Raw genomic sequence first — 19,523 nt, 5'->3', positions numbered from 1 at the left:
TGTAATGCAACTTCATCACTTTATTCAAATCTTCAAAATAGTCTTTATTCTACATTTTTAGTATAAAAAATCCACAAGTTAAGTGCACCACAGTGTAGAGAGAGACATACAACGCTGAACTTCCATAACAGTCAATGGTACAGTCAAACATCACATGTATAGAACACAAAATTTAGATGAACTGAAATTATAAGATAAAATAAAATAAAATCCAATTTTAGAGAACAAAAATCAAAATATTAAGGATCCCTGAAATATTCTTAACCCTAATGAGATTTCACTGGACTCAAGTCATTTAGTAGTGAGGCATTCACGATATGACCCCATTAACCCAGCTCAGGAATTCTTGGGAGCCATGAGTGGCTGCATCAGACACTTGACGAGAAATGGTAACCAATTTTTGATCTGAAAACTCCCCTTAATTTGGCTGTAGAGTCATCAGGCTTTTAAATGCATCCTCCTCCTTGCCCCTCAAATTATAAACAAACTGCTGTTTACAAAACAGTTTGCATCCTTTGTTAAAAGAAAGCTCAGTTTTTCTGGCACCAAAGCAAATTTGGGTTTGCAAATTTGGTTCATGTATGAAGAGACAACCTACGAGGAGGGTCCAAAAGGCACCCTCCACTTTTGCTTGAGGAGACGCAAAAGCAGAAGTAATGGGGTCTGTGCTTGGGGCACAGGGGGTTTCAGAGGATCCTTTGTGAAAGACTAGTTAAAAGATGACAGGTGGGGAGAAGTGCAAGGAGAGAAGGAAATTAGTCTGACTGGCTTTCTGTCCTGCACCATTGATTCAATGGAGATCGGTGGGAAGGAATGGAAGACGAGGGTTGAGGGTAGGACGTGGAGCAAAGGACGGAAAGGAAAAGGCAGATAACTAATGCAGTTCATTTATAACAAGTAATATAAATCAAAGACTTAAAGGAGATTAAAGACCAATCAGAATAATTTGGCAACTTTAATTCTTAGGAAGATCAAAGTTCCCTCCAAACCTAATTTGATGTTTTATTACTAAAAGCAAAGACCAGTATGGTACAGTATTACTCCAGAGGAATTAAAGGAAGATCCTTAGGGCTGCTTTACCCACATTCATTTTATGAATGGATACCTCCCCTACCTCAAAATGCTTTAGGGCGGTACTGCTACCATTACGTGGTTCCTTATTACGTTTGAAAAGTGCCTGAAAGTTTGGGCACCAGAAAGACACCCCAACAACATGTGTCTAAACTGCAACTTCAGGTTAATATGACTAAAGCAGTTACATTGTGAGAAGTGCTGAAGGTATGTGATGTCTTTCCCGGCACAGAGGTGGCCTTGGTTCTTCACCAGATGGTGTAGCCACCATCTGAGCCACCCATGAAGAAGTTTCCCTTCCGCTGAGTTACAAGGACATTGGCTCCCTGCATGACTGCAAGCTGAGCAGCATTGGGAGGGCATCCAGGGGGAGGAGGCTGAAAGGAAAAGACAAAGTTGATTAGACACAGGGCAGCTGTGGAAGGGAAGTGGACAAAGGTGAAAGAGGACCAGTCAGGAAGACGGCAGTGTGCTAACCCATGGCATCTCAAAGAGCTAGCTATGCCACCAATTCAGGTACAGCAGGTCTCTAGTCTCTGTGAGCCCAAAGATATAAACAGGAAACCCACTCACTTAAAGGGTTTCAGGTCTAAGATGAAGCCTATGGATACCTTCTGAGTGTGGGTAGTCCAGACCTATAGGCATTTTCAGGGCAAAAAATCACTCCTACTCACATTCTAAAATACAGGGAGCGGGTACTAGGTCCAGGGCCTTATGTCACAGGGTCCAACAGTTTTCAAATGGCCCTGGATAATCTGAAAGCTCTACCTGATGACAGCATTCTCACCTCATCCCTAGCCTGTGGTTATTGAGTAGATGGTCCTAGCAAGGACCATTTGGGCTCTAATTCCCATACATAAGAGAACTAAGCAGGAGACATAACTAAAAGCCCTAGTATCTTTCTAAATGTAATCTAATGGGGATTGTGCATTCTACTTCTTTAATCATCATGGTTCCTAATACAATGCCATACAGATGGCAAATATTAAGTAAATGCTTATGGAATGAATGAGCAGTTGTTACTAGACCAGTACCAAAAGTGAACTGGAAAAGCAGCAGGCAGGACTCCTAGGACAGGAAAACAAAGGAATCTGATTAACTCAGACACCAGTGAATGTGCCAGATGCTACTGACTTGCCACAGTTCTGCCCCCTCCAGTGCTTTCTGCCTGACTACTGGACGTCAGTGCTTGCACCAATACCAGCAACTATTACCCAGGGATGATGAAAGGATAACTATGTAGTCATTTCAGAAAGTTAAAATACGCAAGGGTTGAGGGTTTTTTTTGTTTGTTTTTTTGTGGTACGCGGACCTCTCACTGCTGTGGCCTCTCCCATTGCGGAGCACAGGCTCCGGACATGCAGGCTCAGCGGTCATGGCTCACGGGCCCAGCCGCTCCGCAGCATGTGGGATCTTCCCGGACCAGGGCACGAACCCGCGTCCCCTGCATCAGCAGGCGGACCCTCAACCACTGTGCCACCAGGGAAGCCCAAGGGTTGAGTTTTTTGTGACAAAGTCATACTCACAGGAATGTTTCCAGCAGTAGCACCAGCTCCAAATCTGGCACCTGCATCATACCCTCCTTCCACCAGCACTGCTGAACCAGGTGGATAGATGGGACCAACTGGATAATAAGCCATGGGGATTGTGGAACCTAAAGGTCCAACAGCCACAGACTGGGCCATGGGAAGATACAGTGAGGCGCCAGGAAATGCAGCTGACATGGTGGGGACTGTGGCAGCCCCCGGGTGCACAAAGCTCGGACGATAGAGCTAAAAGAGGCAGAAGAGAAGGCAACTAGTTACTTTATGACATTTGTATTTCAGATCTCTTTAATGAGTCAATTCTTAATTCTCCTTGTGCAGATTACACTCTGAGTTACACAAGTTGCCTTTCCACTGCCACTAAATATTCTCCTGGATCACTTCCTGCTATAGCTAATGTTAGGCTCAAGGAACGCAAACTCATCTTAACCTCAGCCTGTGCCAAACAACATAAAATAATCAGATAATGCATTCTCAACCCCAACAGAAATTGCTGAACTATACAATGTTTTAGATTATTCATGTGAGCATTCTTTCCTGTTTGTGGAGAGTAAATAAATGTGTGGAGTCAGACTTAGCTAAAGACTGAAAACGTGATCCAAGAGTATTCCATTAATAAAGTCTAATAAACTGGAAGCACCTCTGAGTAGGCAGGTGGAGCATCAGTATAGGGTGGAGCCTGAGGAAGATGCAAGGTCTGAGGGTACACAGGATTCCCAGGAGGCTGCACCGGGTAGGTTGGCTGCGTTGGATATTGACCTGGAAGACAAGAAAACAATGCATGTTGCCTACAATACAGAGTCACCAAAATACGGCAGGGCATGCTGGGTAGCCTAGCCGGAACGAGCAGAAAGAGATTTGCAAACAGACCGACTGCCCTGAAGGGCCTGATCCCTGGAACCAAGAAAATAAGCATCCTCTTTGCACCCTTATAACTGAAGATGCTGGATTCTAACTGGACAGGAAAAGCTCTTTCCAGGAGAAGACTGGTGTCAGGGGAAAGTCTAGCTGGGCCCAAGATCCTTCCAGAATGCAGGGCAGCTCTGGGAACCCCTTCTTGCTGATGTTTCAAGAGTGTGTCCTGTCTCTCTACTCTGGGTGGTCTCCAAAGGTCTGGCTGTAACTGACCAAGACCTCATGAGTAACAGTGGTTGTGCCCATCGACCTCACAGGTTCCTACTCAAGGTCGACTTCCAAATAAAGTGAGTGGTGGAAGTGAACCTTGAGATCGGAGAGGGGGTTGAGGGGAATGTCCTGACACAGGAACCAGGAGACGTTCTGGCCGCCAGCGAGGGTAAGGGGAAAGAGACCCGTCGGGCCCGCCTGGCCCGCTCACCAGCGCCGGCACTTCACTAGTTAAGCCCGGGGGCCTGCCTGTGGTTCCGGAGCGCGGCGCCCCGCCTCTGCCAGCTCTCCATTGGCCCACCCAAATCTCACCTCTAGCTCCCCATTTGCTCCTGCAGATGCCCATCTCGACAAGCCTTCTCCCCCCCCCACTGCCCCCCCAACCCGAGCCCGCGGCTCCAAACTGCGCCACAGAGTTTAAGGGGGAACGGGCCAGGAGGGAGCGAACAACCGTAGTTCGAGAATGACAAAGACGTCCGGCGCAGCCCCGGGCACTGAAGCTGGCCCAGGAGCACGGAGCAGCTCTCCCCAGGCCTGGCGTCCAGTGACCCTGGGCTCCGGGCCCGCTCGCTCCGGGCCAGCATTACTTCCCCCGGCGGCCTCAGCCGCCCCCGGTCCTTGCCTTTGCTGTTCATGGTGGCTGCGGGTCCGGTTCGGCTCGGCGTCGCGGACGGTTATTTTTTTCGTCCTCTTCCTGTTCGTAGTCACTTCCGTGTCACGTGACGATTTGTCCGCCTAGCGTCACCCGACGCCCGAATGCCGCTGCCACCGGAAACCCCGCCCCTTCGCCCGGCTTCCAATAGCTGGAGGGAGGGCCCACGTGATCCCGCCCGCTCGTGTTGGCCCCGCCCACTGGGTCTTGTCCTCCAACCCCTACCCTTGTCTCTCGACTGGAAGAAAACCAAATAACAGGTATTGTCTCGAAACAGGAACTTCTCTCTCTTGGGCGCTCGGAGGCAGTACCATTAAACTGTTCTCCGGAACCTTTTCCCACCTACGCACAGCACCTCAAGGTCATCTCACCTTGACAGTCTTTCCACGAAGGGGCATAGATTTCTACAAACGTCTCTAACTGCCTGAGATACGCTCCCCTCCCCAACCCTTGATTTATCGATCACGCGTTCCCCTCAGTCGAATCTTCGCTGCCTGTCCTGCGGACAGTCGGTATTTATTTCTGTGTCGCTTTCTCACCATAAAGAAGGGTATGCTGTGTTGTGTCCCTCCCGCAGCAGCTAGCATTTAAACTGGCATACTCGTGGTAGCCAAGCAGTGCCTGTGGCCCGGCCCTTCCTTTGGTACCTGTTACAGGCACCAGTACGGCATCTTACGTGTATTTTCTCCGTGTTATCACTTCTCTTCTAACTTAATTGTTCTTAAGGGCAAAGGTGCCATCCTTTAAGGCAGCAATTAAGTTTTTCCTTCTGTTCTCCATTTTAAGATATCTGCTGAGTGCTTGCTATGTGCAAGTGCAGAGATGGAGCTGAACAAGACAGCCCAACACTATTTCCTCATGGAGTTTACATTCTGTACTGTAGGAAGAATATTAGAAAAGCATCTGAAAAGGGAAAGCTTTGGAAAGAAAAGTCCTCAGTAAACATTAGAAGCCTGATAAATACTTGCTGATGAATGACTTAAACCACTGAAAAGAGCTGTACTCACTTCAATTCAGCAATCCCTTGTTTTTCTCTCCAGTATCCTATTACAGTTTGCAGAGCACCCTTAAAATGCACGATTTTATGGGGTCATCACAGGTCTTCACAGCAGCCCTGTGTGTCAGACGGGGCTTGTTTGATCATTCCTGTTTTTCAAATGAGAGAATTGATTAAAGAGATTTGCCCTAAGTCACACAGTGAGCAGGTTACAAAGTCAGGTCTTGTATCCTGGTTCCCAGGTGCCCAAGTCAGTTTTGTTTTGTTCTTATCACTTCACTCTGACTATCATGGCTAAAATACTCTAAAAGCCCAATTTCCAAGACTATTTGTATTTGGAGTTCTTTTAGGTTCCTTCCCTTTCAGTAGATTCATATTGTTTATTTAGTTCAGATTAATATTAGTATGTTAAAGCCTATGATATTTACCTTTTCCTGTATTTCTGACTCTAATCTTGAAGGCAGGCACAGTGTTGGATATTCACTCATTCAACAGTTCTTCAGAGAACACTTACAAATGCCAGGCACTGTTCTAAAACAAAACAAAGCTCTTGCTCTCCTGAATCTCACCTTCTGGTAAAGGGGCTTGCAAACTTTTGGGACCCAAATTGACAGTAATACACTTTAAATCATGACCCAGTACACACGCATTTATAAATATACGTAACTGAAAATTTTATGATCTGATACCTCCTTCTGTGTACAATGCACTGTCATATTTTCTATTTTCTCGTATTTCCTTTTTTCAATTCTGGTTGTGGTTTCACATCCTAGTAACAAGTCAGGACTCACAGTTTGAAAAACATTGGGTTTTTTTTTTAGTGGACTTTTACCCTCAGGGCCTTGCATTTTTCTTAGCGTGAAATTTGCAAGCAGTAGTTGGTTAATTTGAATGAACATCCTTGGAGGTCAGACCAGTCAAATCTTCTTCCTTGTAACCTAACTTTTACAAGTCAGATCCTAAACTGATTCTACCCTAAAGCCTAAAACTGGAGAGGTCATTAACCTATACCCATCCTAACCTGTGCTCTGGGCCTCAGAAAATAAAGGAGTGAACCTGAGAAAGGAAACTTACCTTTTTTCTCTTACTGGGCCCTCAGTTAGGGACCCTGAAATTGTGATGACTATAGCAGCCCACATCAGTGAGAGTGTAGGAGAGGGATGCGAGTTCCAGACCTCACTGTGTCACCAACTAACTTACTTTGGTCCTCGTCTCCTCAGCTCCCACTTATTCCTTGTCATGTAGAAATCAGATACTGCACCACTATCCTTGCAGATATTATCCACCTCGTGTCCATAGCAGACCAAGGAAAAGTGCAGGCAAGCGGACTGTATTTCAGAGAGGTTAAGTAGCTGAACTAAGTTATACAGCTGCAGAGCCAGGTGTTCAAACACAGCTTTGCTTGATTTTACAAGCCTTGTTTCTAATGTTTACATTGTTTAATCTATTTACATTGTTTTTAATCTGCTGCCTCCCAAAGGTCTCAGTTTCATCATCTGCCAGAAAATTCACATGACCCTCCTTTCACCTCAGGCTCTAAATCTAGACTCTGTTTTAGGGAAGGAAAAAAGCAAAGAGGAGCCTGAGAAGGCAGACGGGAAGTAGGCCAAGCTGATTATCAGGTTGTAAATTCTGATCAGGCCCTAGATAAAAGTACAAATACTTCTACTGGATGGTAAACAGCCATTGGCCCAAGCCCTCTCCCCAAATACCCTCCTCTGCTCCAGCCCTCCACTGAAACCCCTCCTCCCCAGACCTTTCCATGGTCCAGTAATTAAAGGGTTAACTCTTTTTTTTAATTGTTTTTTAATTAGTTAATTTAGCTGTGTCGGGATCTTCGTTGCAGCATACGGGATCTTTTGTTGCTGCACCTAGGCTTCTCTCTAGTTGTGGCACGAGGGCTCAAGAGTGCACGGGCTCAGTAGCTGCAGCGCGCAGGCTCTCTAGTTGTGGCACGAGGGCTCTAGAGTGCACGGGCTTAGTTGCCCCACGGCATGTGGAATCTTAGTTCCCCAACAAGAGATCGAACGCGCGTCCCCTGCATTGGAAGGCGGATTCTTAACCACTGGGCCACCAGGGAAGTCCCTAAAGGGTTAACTCTTGACACCCAGGAAGCCTGCAGGACCTAGCTCCAGCTAAGACAAGCTGCCCTCAGATTGGTCAGTGCCTCCTCTACAGGATGTTAGGTATTTTGCTTAACACGCTGGGACCAGGGTCTCCTGAAAGCCAGGGTGGAGCCAAATGAGATTAACAACAGAAAAGAAGGGGCTACAAGCCACTGTTTTCTCTGGCAGGTGGGATTAAGGGGCATCTGGCTACTTTCTTGAACAGGCGTCAAAAGCCTTTCTGTTTTCTTCATTCTCCTTGGTCCCCCAATGAGATGAAGATGTCATTAAGTCATCAAACATCCTTTCTTGAGTTAATTTAACAACTGTTTATCAAGCACCTGTTATGTGCCAGACCCTGTAATAGACACTAGGGAAACAATAGTGAAGAAGCACACTTAGTCCCTATCCTCATGGAACTTAGTCTACCTAATGGATGAGACAGAAAAGTAAACAGATAATCAAAATATAGCGTGATTAATGCTGCCATAAGGACAGTATGGGGTGTTATGAGAACACCTGGGTGAGGTATCTAATCTAAAGGTGTCATGCTGGCAGTGATGTCTGAGATGAAATCTGAAGGGTGGGTGGAATTTAAGCAAGTGAAGAGGGGTCCCCAAATAGGGAACACTGTATGCAAAGGCCTACAAGTGGGAGGGCTTATGGAGAGGGAGGATGTGACAACAGTTCAGTATGGCCGGTACATGGAATGGGAGGTGAGGACTGGTCAGAGACGAAGCTGAAGAGGTAAACAGGTGCCTTTCCATGCAGGGGGCCTTGGCGCCCATGGAGGATTCTATCTTAAGATAATGGAGTCTGTCCTACAGGCACCAGTTAGCCACCAGGAGTTTTCAGCAGAAAAGTGACATGATTATGGGTTTTTTTTATGATTATGTTTTTACTTTAGAAATATCTTTCTGGCTACCAAATGTAAAATAGATTAGAAAGGGGAAGAGTTGAGGTGTGCCTGGGAGACACAGTTAGGATACAATGCAGTAATTTAGGCAACTGATGATGGCAGACTGGCCTAGGAAAGTGGCATTTGGGTAGAAAGAAGTGGGGGGATTCCAGAAATATTTAGGAGGCAAAACCAGCTGGACTAATATTGGGATTAATGTCCAGGGTTAATTAACAGGATTAATGTCAGGGATGAAAACTCCATAAAGTCAAAAGAAAAATGACAAATTGGAAAAAAATTTTGCAGTTTACATCACAAAGGGCTAAGTCCCCAAAATATTAATAGCTCCTAGAGATCAATAAGTATATGGCCAACCATTAGAAAAAGTAGCTGGGAGGAGGGGGAGTTAGATGAAGGTAGTCAAAAGGTACAGACTTCCAGTTATAAATAAGTACTAGGGGGCTTCCCTGGTGGCGCAGTGGCTGAGAGTCCGCCTGCCGATGCAGGGGACACGGGTTCGTGCCCCGGTCCGGGGAGATCCCACATGCTGCGGAGCAGCTGGGCCCGTGAGCCATGGCCGCTAGGCCTGCGCGTCCGGAGTCTGTGCTCCACAACAGGAGAGACCATAGCAGTGAGAGGCCCACGTACCGCAAAAAAATAAATAAATAAATAAATAAGTACTAGGGAATGTAACATGATACAGAGCATTAACACTGCTGTACATTATAAATGAAAGTTCTTAAGACAGTAAATCCTGAGTTCTCATCACAAGGAAAAACATGTTTTCTATTTTTTAAAATTTTGTTTCAGCATGAGATGACGGATATCCGCTAACTAAACCTACTGTGGTCATCATTTCATGATGTACGTAAGTCAAATCATTTTGCTGTACACTTAAACTTATATAGTGATATATGTCAATTATATCTCCATAAAACTGGGGAAAAAATTTAACCAAATTTATAAAAAAAAAAATTAGCAAATGACATTTACAGACAGTTCACAGAAAAGGAAATGCAAATGGCTTCTAAACATATGAAAAGATGTTCAGCCTCACTCTTAATAAGAAGGCAAATTAAACCCACACAGATACCATTATCAGATTGGCAAAAATCCAAACATTTACTAACCTCAATTGTGAGGCTGTGGATAAGCAGATGCTCTAATTTATTGATGGTGGGAGTACAACTCCTATAGGGCCGATTTGGCAAATGTCTATCAAAATTACAAATTACCATCCCCACTTCTAAGAATGATTCCTACAGTTATATTTGCATTCATGAGAAATACTGTGTATATAAGGCTGTTTACTGCAGCATTGTTTGTAATAGCAAAAGATTAGAAATAACCTATATATCCATCAATAGGGAACTGGTAAAATAAATCTTAGTATCCATATAATTAAACACTGCATGGCTGTAACAAAGAACGAGGAAGCGCTCCAAAATATTTCATAAATGAAAACAAGGCAAGGTTCAGAACCATGTGCTTAGCATGATGCCGTTTGTGTAAAAGAGCAGGAAAACTATATTCATTAGTATTTGAGTAAAGAAATTCTGGAAGATTACACAAGATAGCTACAAAAGTGGTTACTGGGTAGGGTGGGGAGACAGAGGTGGGAGTGACTTTTCACTATACACCTTAAAATTTTTTTTTTAATTTTTGAACCATGTGAATGCTTACCAATTCAAAACATTAAAACAATGTGGGCACACCTATTAAAATGGTTAGCATTAAAAAGACTGACTGCTTCAAGTGTTGGAGACTATGTGGAGCTACTAGAATTCTCAGGCACTGCTGATAAGAATGTAAAATGGTACAACCACTTTGTAAACAGTATGACAGGACTTTAAAAGTTATATATACCGGGCTTCCCTGGTGGCGCAGTGGTTGGGAGTCCGCCTGCCGATGCAGGGGACATGGGTTCGTGCCCCGGTCCGGGAAGATCCCACATGCCGCGGAGCGGCTGGGGCCGTGAGCCATGGCCGCTGAGCCTGCGCGTCCGGAGCCTGTGCTCCGCAACGGGAGAGGCCACGACAGTGAGAGGCCCGCGTACTGCAAAAAAAAAAAAAAAAAAAAAGATATATACCATGTGATCTAGTCCTTCCACTCCTATTAACCCAAGAGAAATGAAAGAATATGGGCATACAAAGGCTTACCCATGGATATTTATTACAGCTTTATTTGTAACAGCCAAAAACTGGAAACAACACAAATGTCCATCCACAGGTCAATGGATAAACACATTGTGGTGTTGCTATACAATAAAAAGCAATGAACTGCGGGTCCACACAACAACATGGATAATCTCAGTTATGCTGAGGGAAAGAAACCAGACAAAAGAAGAGTGCACACTAAGGGATTCCATTTATATAAAATTTTGGAAAATACAAACCATAGTGATAAAAAGCAGAGCCGTGGTTGCCTGTGTAAAGAGATGGGGAGGAACAGGAGGGAAGAGATGGACTTTGGGAAGCTTTTGGGGGTCATGGATGTGTTCACTATCTTGACTGTGGTTATGGTTTTACGGGTGTGTACAAGTGTCAACATTTATCAAATAGTACACTTTAAACATGTAGTTTATTGTATGTCAGTTATGCCTTAATACAGGTGTTTTTTAAAATAATGTTGGGATGAAGGAGAGAGAATAGCCAAGGATGATGGCTAATGAACTCTTTTAGTGAGTTTGGGCAAGAGGGATGCTGAAAAGAAAATTACAGCAGAACTCGGTAAGTGCTACAGTAGAGATGGATAAACTGTCCTCTGAGGACTCAGAGAATGACACGCCTCCTCCTGCAGGGTCTCCTAGTCCCAGTTAATTAGGCTGATTAGAACTTTTTAATGTACCTTTATTGAACACCTACTATGTATTGGGCTCTTCAATTGTGTAACTAGAGAACAAAACGACCTCCTATTCCCCAGCCCAAAGAGAGAGTGTGGAGGTTTGTGGAAGAATCCAGTCAGGCTCTGAAGCAGCCTTTTCAAAACTTTGGCTGGTCTTTATGTAACTAAGGGAACAAGGATTACAAGATATATGACTCAGAAATGGATCCTTCTTTCTTTTCTTTTCTTTTTTTTTTTTTTCCGTGATACGCGGGCCTCTCACTGTTGTGGCCTCTCCCGTTGCGGAGCACAGGCTCCGGACGCGCAGGCTCAGTGGCCGTGGCTCACAGGCCCAGCCGCTCTGCGGCATGTGGGATCCTCCCGGACCAGGGCACGAGCCCGTGTCCCCTGCATCGGCCAGTGGACTCTCAACCACTGCGCCACCAGGGAAGCCCGGATCCTCCTTTCTTATTGCTGGAGAGCCTTTGTAGGAGAGGCACTAACACTGCTCTGCCTGATAATGTAAAGGCCTCACTCCACTGTGGCTACAGCAGCCTAGTAAATCCTGGGGCAGCGTCTCTTCTTTTCGGGTTTTGAGCAATTTTTCTCCATGTGAAATCCCAAACCACCTGCATCAGAATCATTTAATGCTTCTGCACCAGGGAAGTTGGGACTTCCCTGGTGGTGCAGTGGTTAAGACTCCATGCTCCTTGGGCTTCCCTGGTGGCGCAGTGGTTAAGAATCCGCCTGCCAATGTAGTGGACACAGGTTCTAGCCCTGGTCCGGGAAGATCCTACGTGCCACGGAGCAACTAAGCCCATGTGCCACAACTACTGAGCCTGCACTCTAGAGCCCGTGAGCCACAACTACTGAGCCTGCATGCCACAACTAATGAAGCTGAACTTCTCAGCTGGTTTTCACTTGGGTTATAGGGAAAGTTAAAATAAAAAATGTAATGCTCTCCTCTATTCTTTGGAATTCTCTTTAGTTTTTCCCTAACTCTTCAGTAAAGAACCACCTTGTGTAGTCATGTTGGGGAGAATTCACAGCTGTGCCCCACTGTGACTACAGCTGCATTTCATGCAGAGGGACCATACCAGGTGACTGGCAGCCAAATGAGTGGCCGAAAACAGAATGAAACAGAGGGTGAAGCGAAAGACTTGGGGGACAGGCATGCGGCAAGCCTTACCTTCCATTCCACTTCCCCAAACGTACAGTCTTTCTTCCATGTCCACGGGGGATTGGTTCCAGGACCCCCTCCCCTTCACAGATACAAAAATCCGAGGATGCTCAGGTCCCTTACATAAGATGGTATTTACATAAATGGTAAAATAGTATTTGCCTAAAACCTATGCACTTTCTCATGTGTAACTTGAAATGATCTCTAGATTACTTATAACACCTAACACAATGTAAATGCTATGTAAATTGTTGTAAATACAATGTAAATACTATGCAGATAGTTGCTGGTTTGAGGCAAATTCAACTTTTGCTTTTGGGGACTTTCTGGAATTTAGTTTCCAAATATTTTCAATCCTTGATTGGATGAATCCTCTGATGCAGAACCCATGGATACTGGAGGGCCAACTGTGCTAGAAGGAGGGGACCTTTAAAATGGAGGAAAATGCTGACACTTGGGTTTCATATACATTATCTCATTTAAAACAAAAAACTCTAGAAGTAAGCATTATCCCCATTTTACAAATGAGAAACTACAACCTAAAGAGGCTATCTTGCCGCAAATTACACAGCTAGTCAGTGACCATGATCAAATCTGAACCCAGATCTGTGGATTTGACTGAATTATAATATCTCCTCCTGGCTCCTGTGGCGAAGGAGGTTGGCAATCGTGGCAAACTGTCCATTTGTTATTCTCTATTCTATAGAACTTTGTTTTATTTGATGCCTTCAAGCCTATATTGCTTCTGTAGTTCACAGAAATAATAAAGGTATTAAAAAGAGAAAACAGGGGCTTCCCTGGGGGTGCAGTGCAAGAGAAGCCACCTGCCAATGCAAGGGATATGGGTTCAAGCCCTGGTCCAGGAAGATCCCACATGCTGCCGAGCAACTAAGCCCATGTGCCACAACTACTGAGCCCACATGCCGCAGCTACTGAAGCCTGTGCGCCTAGAGCCTGTGCTTCGCAACAAGAGAAGCCACCACAGTAAGAAGCCGCACACTGCAATGAAGAGTAGCCCAGGCTCGCCGCAACTAGAGAAAGCCCACGTGCAGCAATAAAAACCCAACACAGCCAAAATAAATAAATATTTTAAAATAAATAAATAAATAATAAAAAGAGAAAACAATAAAATTAATGGTTCTTGGAAAACAATGTGAAATGCCTCTATCTTGGGAGTGGTGAGTTTTATCATCCAGAGGATTTAGGAAGACAGAGTATAAGGAACATGGAATATGGAAGAAAATGTAGGTTCCAGTCCTGGTCTGCTCACCAGCTGTTTGGCTTTAGATACGTCACTCAACCTCTCTGAGCCTCAGTTTTCTCATCTTGAAAATTATTCCTATCTCACAGACTTGGTGTGAAGGTCAAATAAGAAGATAAATGATAATACTTCTTGGGCTGTAGAAGGCAACCTGGATCTTAATATAAGTATTAAGTCTATCAGATTTGATGAAGCTACTCTTTTGCTGCAAGAAAGGGGACCCCCTTTGGCCACTTCCTGGACACAGTTTCTGTGGAAGCAGGAGTCAGAGGCCTTTAGCCAAGTTAAATGAATGATGGTTGATCCTGCCAATTTATTTCCTACTCCAAGTTTTATTTCCTCTTATCTACACATCTACATGTCAGGAATAAATTTTTTTCCCTACAATATCATTTTTTGATGGAAACTTCCAGACTTACTCAGATGGGAAAAAGGAGGGGGGAGAATAAAAGCCCACATTTCTTCAGGATTTCAATCAACAACCTCATTTTCTTCTAACAGTTGAAGTGAACTTCTTATGAATAATGGATGATAACCTGATGAATATGCACACAGCCTATTATGCCTGTGAGGTTTGGTGAATAATTTATGAGCTAAAATGTTCCTCACCTTGTTACTGTACAAAAATTACGGAAAAAAAAAACCTTATTTACCCTTTGAGCTGGTAGGGTGATCTGTCAGAGTGACAGCAGCCCAGCAATAATTTTACATCATTGCTAAAATTAAAGTAAATAGAATATATGCATTTCAGGGTGGGAAGTCTATAAAAAATGGAGCATGCCCAGCCACGCTCCTTGCCACATGCAAATTTTTCAGAACTCTGGCTTCTCACCTTAAATAGCCCTGTATTGTTAACAGCACCTTTTCTTTGATGGCCCATTCTTCTCATAAGGACTTCAATATAACCAGTCAAGGTGGACAATAGCTTCCTTGTTTTAGGAAAGCTGGCTAACCACAAACTATTGACATTGTAAAATTAAAGACATTAGAGATTTTTAAAAAAGAAAGTCCTAAAAGCTTTCAGAGAACAAGCAGATAAACACATGGCGGGCGGGGGCGGGGGTGGGGGTGGGGGGGCGGGTGGAGGCTGGGCGGGACCCGGCCCAGAAGCACTTGAAAATGCATTTGCATTGCTGTCTTTCCTCACAGCTGAGAGGTTTTTTTCCCTGCTGACCAACCTGACTCCCTGCTGTATCATCCTTCAACTCACTCCCACCACCTGCCCAAGCCTCCTTCCCTTAGCAACAGCAGAGATGCCTTTAATCTGGTGATTGGAGGGGGGAGGGGCAAGATTAACTACGCAGTTAAGGAAGGTGTTTGGAAAAATATGCCTGGATCCTGGAGAAATGTGGTTGCTCCAGGGCAAGTTTTGAAGATTTGAAATTGGGTCAGTTCTCAAACCAGGTAAAACAGGATCCTGAGGATTATCTACTTAGATTCCAAGAGCTTTCTAGGAATACAGTACGGGGCCAAGGGAGATTCTTACTGTCAACAGAGCATCCGTGATATGCTAGGTGCTTGGAGGAGACTGGGTAAAAGAGGAAACATAAGGCCCTGTCCTATATCTGTTGGGTAAACCAATATAGTCTCAGGAAACAGAATGAAAGGCCTATTAACTACAAATTATATAATGAAGTTATTGGAGCAATGATGTAATTAAAATAATAATATTAATTAGAACAATTCAGTATTATTCAAGAAGACCTCTTGAATAGAGTTTGCAAAGAAAGAAAGAAAGAAAGAAAGGACCCAGGGCTTCCCTGGTGGCGCAGTGGTTGAGAGTACGCCTGCCGATGACTCAGGGGACACGGGTTCGTGCCCCGGTCCAGGAAGATCCCACATGCCGCGGAGCGGCTGGGCCCGTGAGCCATGGCCGCTGAGCCTGCGCGTCCGGAGCCTGTGCTCCACAACGGGAGAGGCCACAGCAGTGAGAGACCCGCGTACCGCGAAGAAAAAAAAAAAAAAAAAAAAAAGGACCCAACTGAATGGAAAGATTGGAGGTGTACATGGCCAGGCTTTCCTGATCTGGGCCCTGCCTATCTTTCCAACTGCATTTTGTGCAATTCTCCCCTGTCACTTGCTGTGTTCCAGCCACATTGATCCTCTTTCAGTTTCTTGAACAGCAAATTTATTCCTGCCTCATTGCCTCTGCTGTTCCTTCGGTCTCCTGCTTATTACATCTTTTAAACTTTGCCTTATATATGACTTCCTCAGGGAGGCCTTCCCTGCCCCCAGTGTTATTCTCTCTCATGTCACCTTCTGGTTTTCTTAATCATCACGTGTAATGATATATTTCTGTGTTTATTTTTTGTTTAACATCTATTTCCCCGGAAGACCATAAATTCCAAGAAAGCTGTCTGTTTTGTTTACCACTGGACACTTAGCATCCAGCCCAGTGTTTGGCACATAGTAGACAATAAATATTTGTTGAATAACTGTAGGCTCAGAGGCATGGGAAGTGGAGTGAAGGAGAAAAAAAGAAAATGTGCTGGGCTGAGGATACTGTTCATGAGTTTTCTTTGGCATGGCATATCACTAGTGACATCTTCTCCCAACTCAGCCATGGAAATATCTGTACTGTTGACATTTTTTTCTGATTATAAAATATATACTTATTCTAAAAATCTTATATTTCAATATTGCAAAAAACAGAGACTGTATTGCAAGTATTGGTGAGGGTGTGGAACAACTAGAATTCTCATACATTACTAGTAAGGATATAAATTGGTTCAAACATTTTGGAAAAGTATTTAGCAGTATCTACAAAAGTTAAACATATACCACAAACCTAGCAATCCTACTCCTCAGTATCTACCCAGGAGAAATATGTGCGTACATTCACTAAAAGACTTATGCAAGAATGTTCACAGCAGCTTTATTCATAAAAGACAAAAAGAAACAACCCGAATGTCCATCAGTAGTAGAATAGATAAACTGTGGTATAATTATACAATGGAATATATGCAGCGATAAAAAAGAACAAATAATACTGTTAGACACAACAACATGGGTGAATCTCAAAAACATATGCTGAGTAACAGAAGCCAGACACAAAAGAGTACACATGCTGTCTGATTCCATTTATATGAAGTTCAAGAACGAGCAAAATTAAGCTATGGTGATAACTGGAAGTTTACTTAACAAGGAACACAGGGGAGTCTTCTCAGCTGTTGGAAATGCTCTACATCATGTCGTGGGTGGTGATTTTGTATATATATATATTTTTTTTTGTATATATATATATATATATATATATATATATAGTGTGTGTGGTGGGGGGTACGTGGGCCTCTCACCGCTGCGGCCTCTCCTGTTGCGGGGCACAGGCTCCGGACGCGCAGGCTCAGCGGCCATGGCTCACGGGCCCAGTCGCTCTGCGGCATGTGGGATCTTCGCGGACCGGGGCACGAACCCGTGTCCCCTGCATCGGCAGGCGGACTCTCAACCACTGCGCCACCTGGGAAGCCCGATTTTGTATATATTTATAAAATATATATATGTGTGTGATATAATAAAATATAATGATTATAATAAATATATAAATATGTAATCTATTATATATGTAGATGTATGCAAGTAATATATGTAGATAATATTTTATATATATATAAATAATTCATCAAGATGTACATTTAAGATTTGTGTACTTTGCTGTGTGCATGTTATACCCCAATAAAAAATTTCAACAAAAACGTAGTATATGTTCAGCATCAAAAATTTAAGCAGAAGTGTATACAATATAAAATTAAGGCTTCCTTTTCCCAAAGAAAACCACAATTAACATTTAAAAAAATAATCAATTTATTTACTTTTGGCTGTGTTGGGTCTCCGTTGCTATGCGTGGGCTTCTTAGTTGTGGCGAGCGAGCGGGGGCTACTGTTTGTTGCGGCGCGTGGGCTTCTCTTTGCGGTCTTGTTGCGGAGCGTGGGCTCTAGGTGCGTGGGCTTCAGTAGTTGTGGCTCACCAGCTCTAGAGCGCAGCCTCAACAGATGTGGCGCATGGGCTTAGTTGATCCACGGCATGTGGGATCTTCCCGGACCAGGGCTCGAACCTGTGTCTGCTGCATTGGCAGGAGGATTCTTAACCACTGCGCCACCAGGGAAGCCCCACAATTAACATTTTGATGTATGTGTCCATGAACCCCTTTGATCACATCCATTTCTTCCTTCATACTATCCCTGATGTTCGTGTCATCCAAAGCATTTGATTTATCTGTGTGTAGCACCAAACCAAGTCACATAGACTAAGAGTTTTTGTCTTCGTGTGACAACATTCAATAACAATACTGAGCCTCTTCTTCACATTAAAGAGCAGTAGGAAATCCGAAAATTAGTAAGTCACAATCTGTGCTCTTGAGGAATTTACAGTCTGAGAGGAAGGACCATAGGGACTACAGACCAAACAAAAACGCCCAAGAGCTATACCACCGTGTCATGTATTAGTTTCACAAGGCCAGTTATAACAGGTTAAAACTGAGGCTTCCCTGGTGGTGCAGTGGTTGAGAGTCTGCCTGCTGATGCAGGGGACATAGGTTCGTGCCCCGGTCCGGGAAGATCCCACATGCTGCGGAGCGGCTGGACCCGTGAGCCATGGCCACTGAGCCTGCGCGTCTAGAGCCTAAAAAACAGATTAAAACTATCGTACAGATATTTCCAAAGTTTTTTCACATACAGGCTCACAATTAAACTTCTTAACTTTGTGAAGTAATGATTATAGGTATCACCCTCTTTATTTTAAAAGTAATGAAGAAGTTAAACTACCTGCCTGAACTTCTAGTGGAAGAGCTCTCTTCTCCTCTCCCCTCCCAGTGCCCTTCCATGGGAGGAGGCGTTAAGCAGCAATGGGCTGAGGGCTCCACCTCTATTCCCACACTACCTCTAACTCATCTATGCTTAGCTCATCACAAGGGGGGAGGGGTGGCAGTGGATGAAGGGGCAAAGGGGAAGCAGCCCAGGCTGATGGCAGGCTGCCTCAACGTTGGGATCCACAGCTTACTGGATTTACAGTGCTCCCTCCTCCCCAACTCGCCTCCCCTCATTCTTTCTCTTCCCCTTTGTTCTTCCAACTCCTTCTTCTTCTTCTTTTTTTTTTTTATTTTTTTTGCGGTACGCGGGCCTCTCACTGTTGTAGCCTCTCCCGTGGCGGAGCACAGGCTTCTTTGTCAACTACTTCTCCGTCCATTTGCCCTCAGCCCCAAACGGTGCCTCGTCTTATTCCTTCCCCTTTCCATACCTTCAAGAGCCTCTATTAAATAAACCAAACCCTCCTTGCCATCACCACCACCAAAGCAGAAACTTGTTTTTTCTCCGTGCCACAGAACTTTGTCTATATTTTACATTTCCTAGTCTACTTGGTCAAGAAAGCAGGAAAGCTGTCTTTAGTCAAGACAGCCCACAACTGCTCTTGAGGTGGGGGTTTGGGAGCTTTCAGGCCCAGGGTCCCCTCCGTGAGATGGAGCTGGGGCACAGCTGCTCAAAAGGTTGGTTAGGCCCTGGCTGAGCGATGTCTGCGTTCCCTCCCTTTTCTCGCAGTGAGGTTCCGGCCTGGGGCTTGGGAATGGACATGGACTTGACTTTCAACGTTGAGGAGGGCAACTGACTAACCCAGAGAGGAAAGGCGGCCGCTGGGAGTCACGGCCCCAATCCTAGGCTGACGGGAATGTGGCACAGGGTCCCCACTCCGGACTCCTGTGCTCCCGCGCCCACTCCCGCACCTTCCCAAATGGAACGACCTGAAGCGGCACCTCGGAGGGGGCTGCGTGACCCGCCCCACCGGCCTTCCACTCCTGTCCGGGGAGGGCGCCTCTGGGGCCTCCGGGGTGGCAAGGGTCTGAGCCCCCCGGCTCCCCGCCCCAATCGCTCGTTCTC

General features: G+C 44.9%; 1 protein-coding gene across 2 annotated transcripts; it reads right to left on the bottom strand.

The window, feature by feature from the left end:
• Positions 1-4,472, bottom strand: DAZAP2 (DAZ associated protein 2). 2 transcript variants are annotated; one of them, XM_060024782.2, is made up of 4 exons: positions 4,363-4,472; positions 3,256-3,374; positions 2,675-2,843; positions 1-1,448 (listed from the first exon to the last, which is right to left on the bottom strand). In XM_060024782.2, the coding sequence occupies exons 1-4, from the start codon at positions 4,373-4,375 to the stop codon at positions 1,126-1,128; spliced, it is 624 nt and encodes a 207-aa protein (XP_059880765.1). In that variant the 5' UTR covers positions 4,376-4,472; the 3' UTR covers positions 1-1,125. The 2 variants fall into 2 exon arrangements, with proteins under 2 accessions (XP_059880765.1, XP_059880764.1); XM_060024781.1 differs by having other exon boundaries at positions 1,172-1,448; positions 2,598-2,843.
• Positions 4,473-19,523: the final 15,051 nt, after the last annotated feature.

Source organism: Delphinus delphis, chromosome 11 (genome assembly GCF_949987515.2).
Source record: "Delphinus delphis chromosome 11, mDelDel1.2, whole genome shotgun sequence".
Classification (NCBI taxonomy): domain Eukaryota; kingdom Metazoa; phylum Chordata; class Mammalia; order Artiodactyla; family Delphinidae; genus Delphinus; species Delphinus delphis.
The sequence above is the reverse complement of the archived record's forward strand: the minus strand, read 5'-3'. Positions and strand labels throughout refer to the sequence as shown.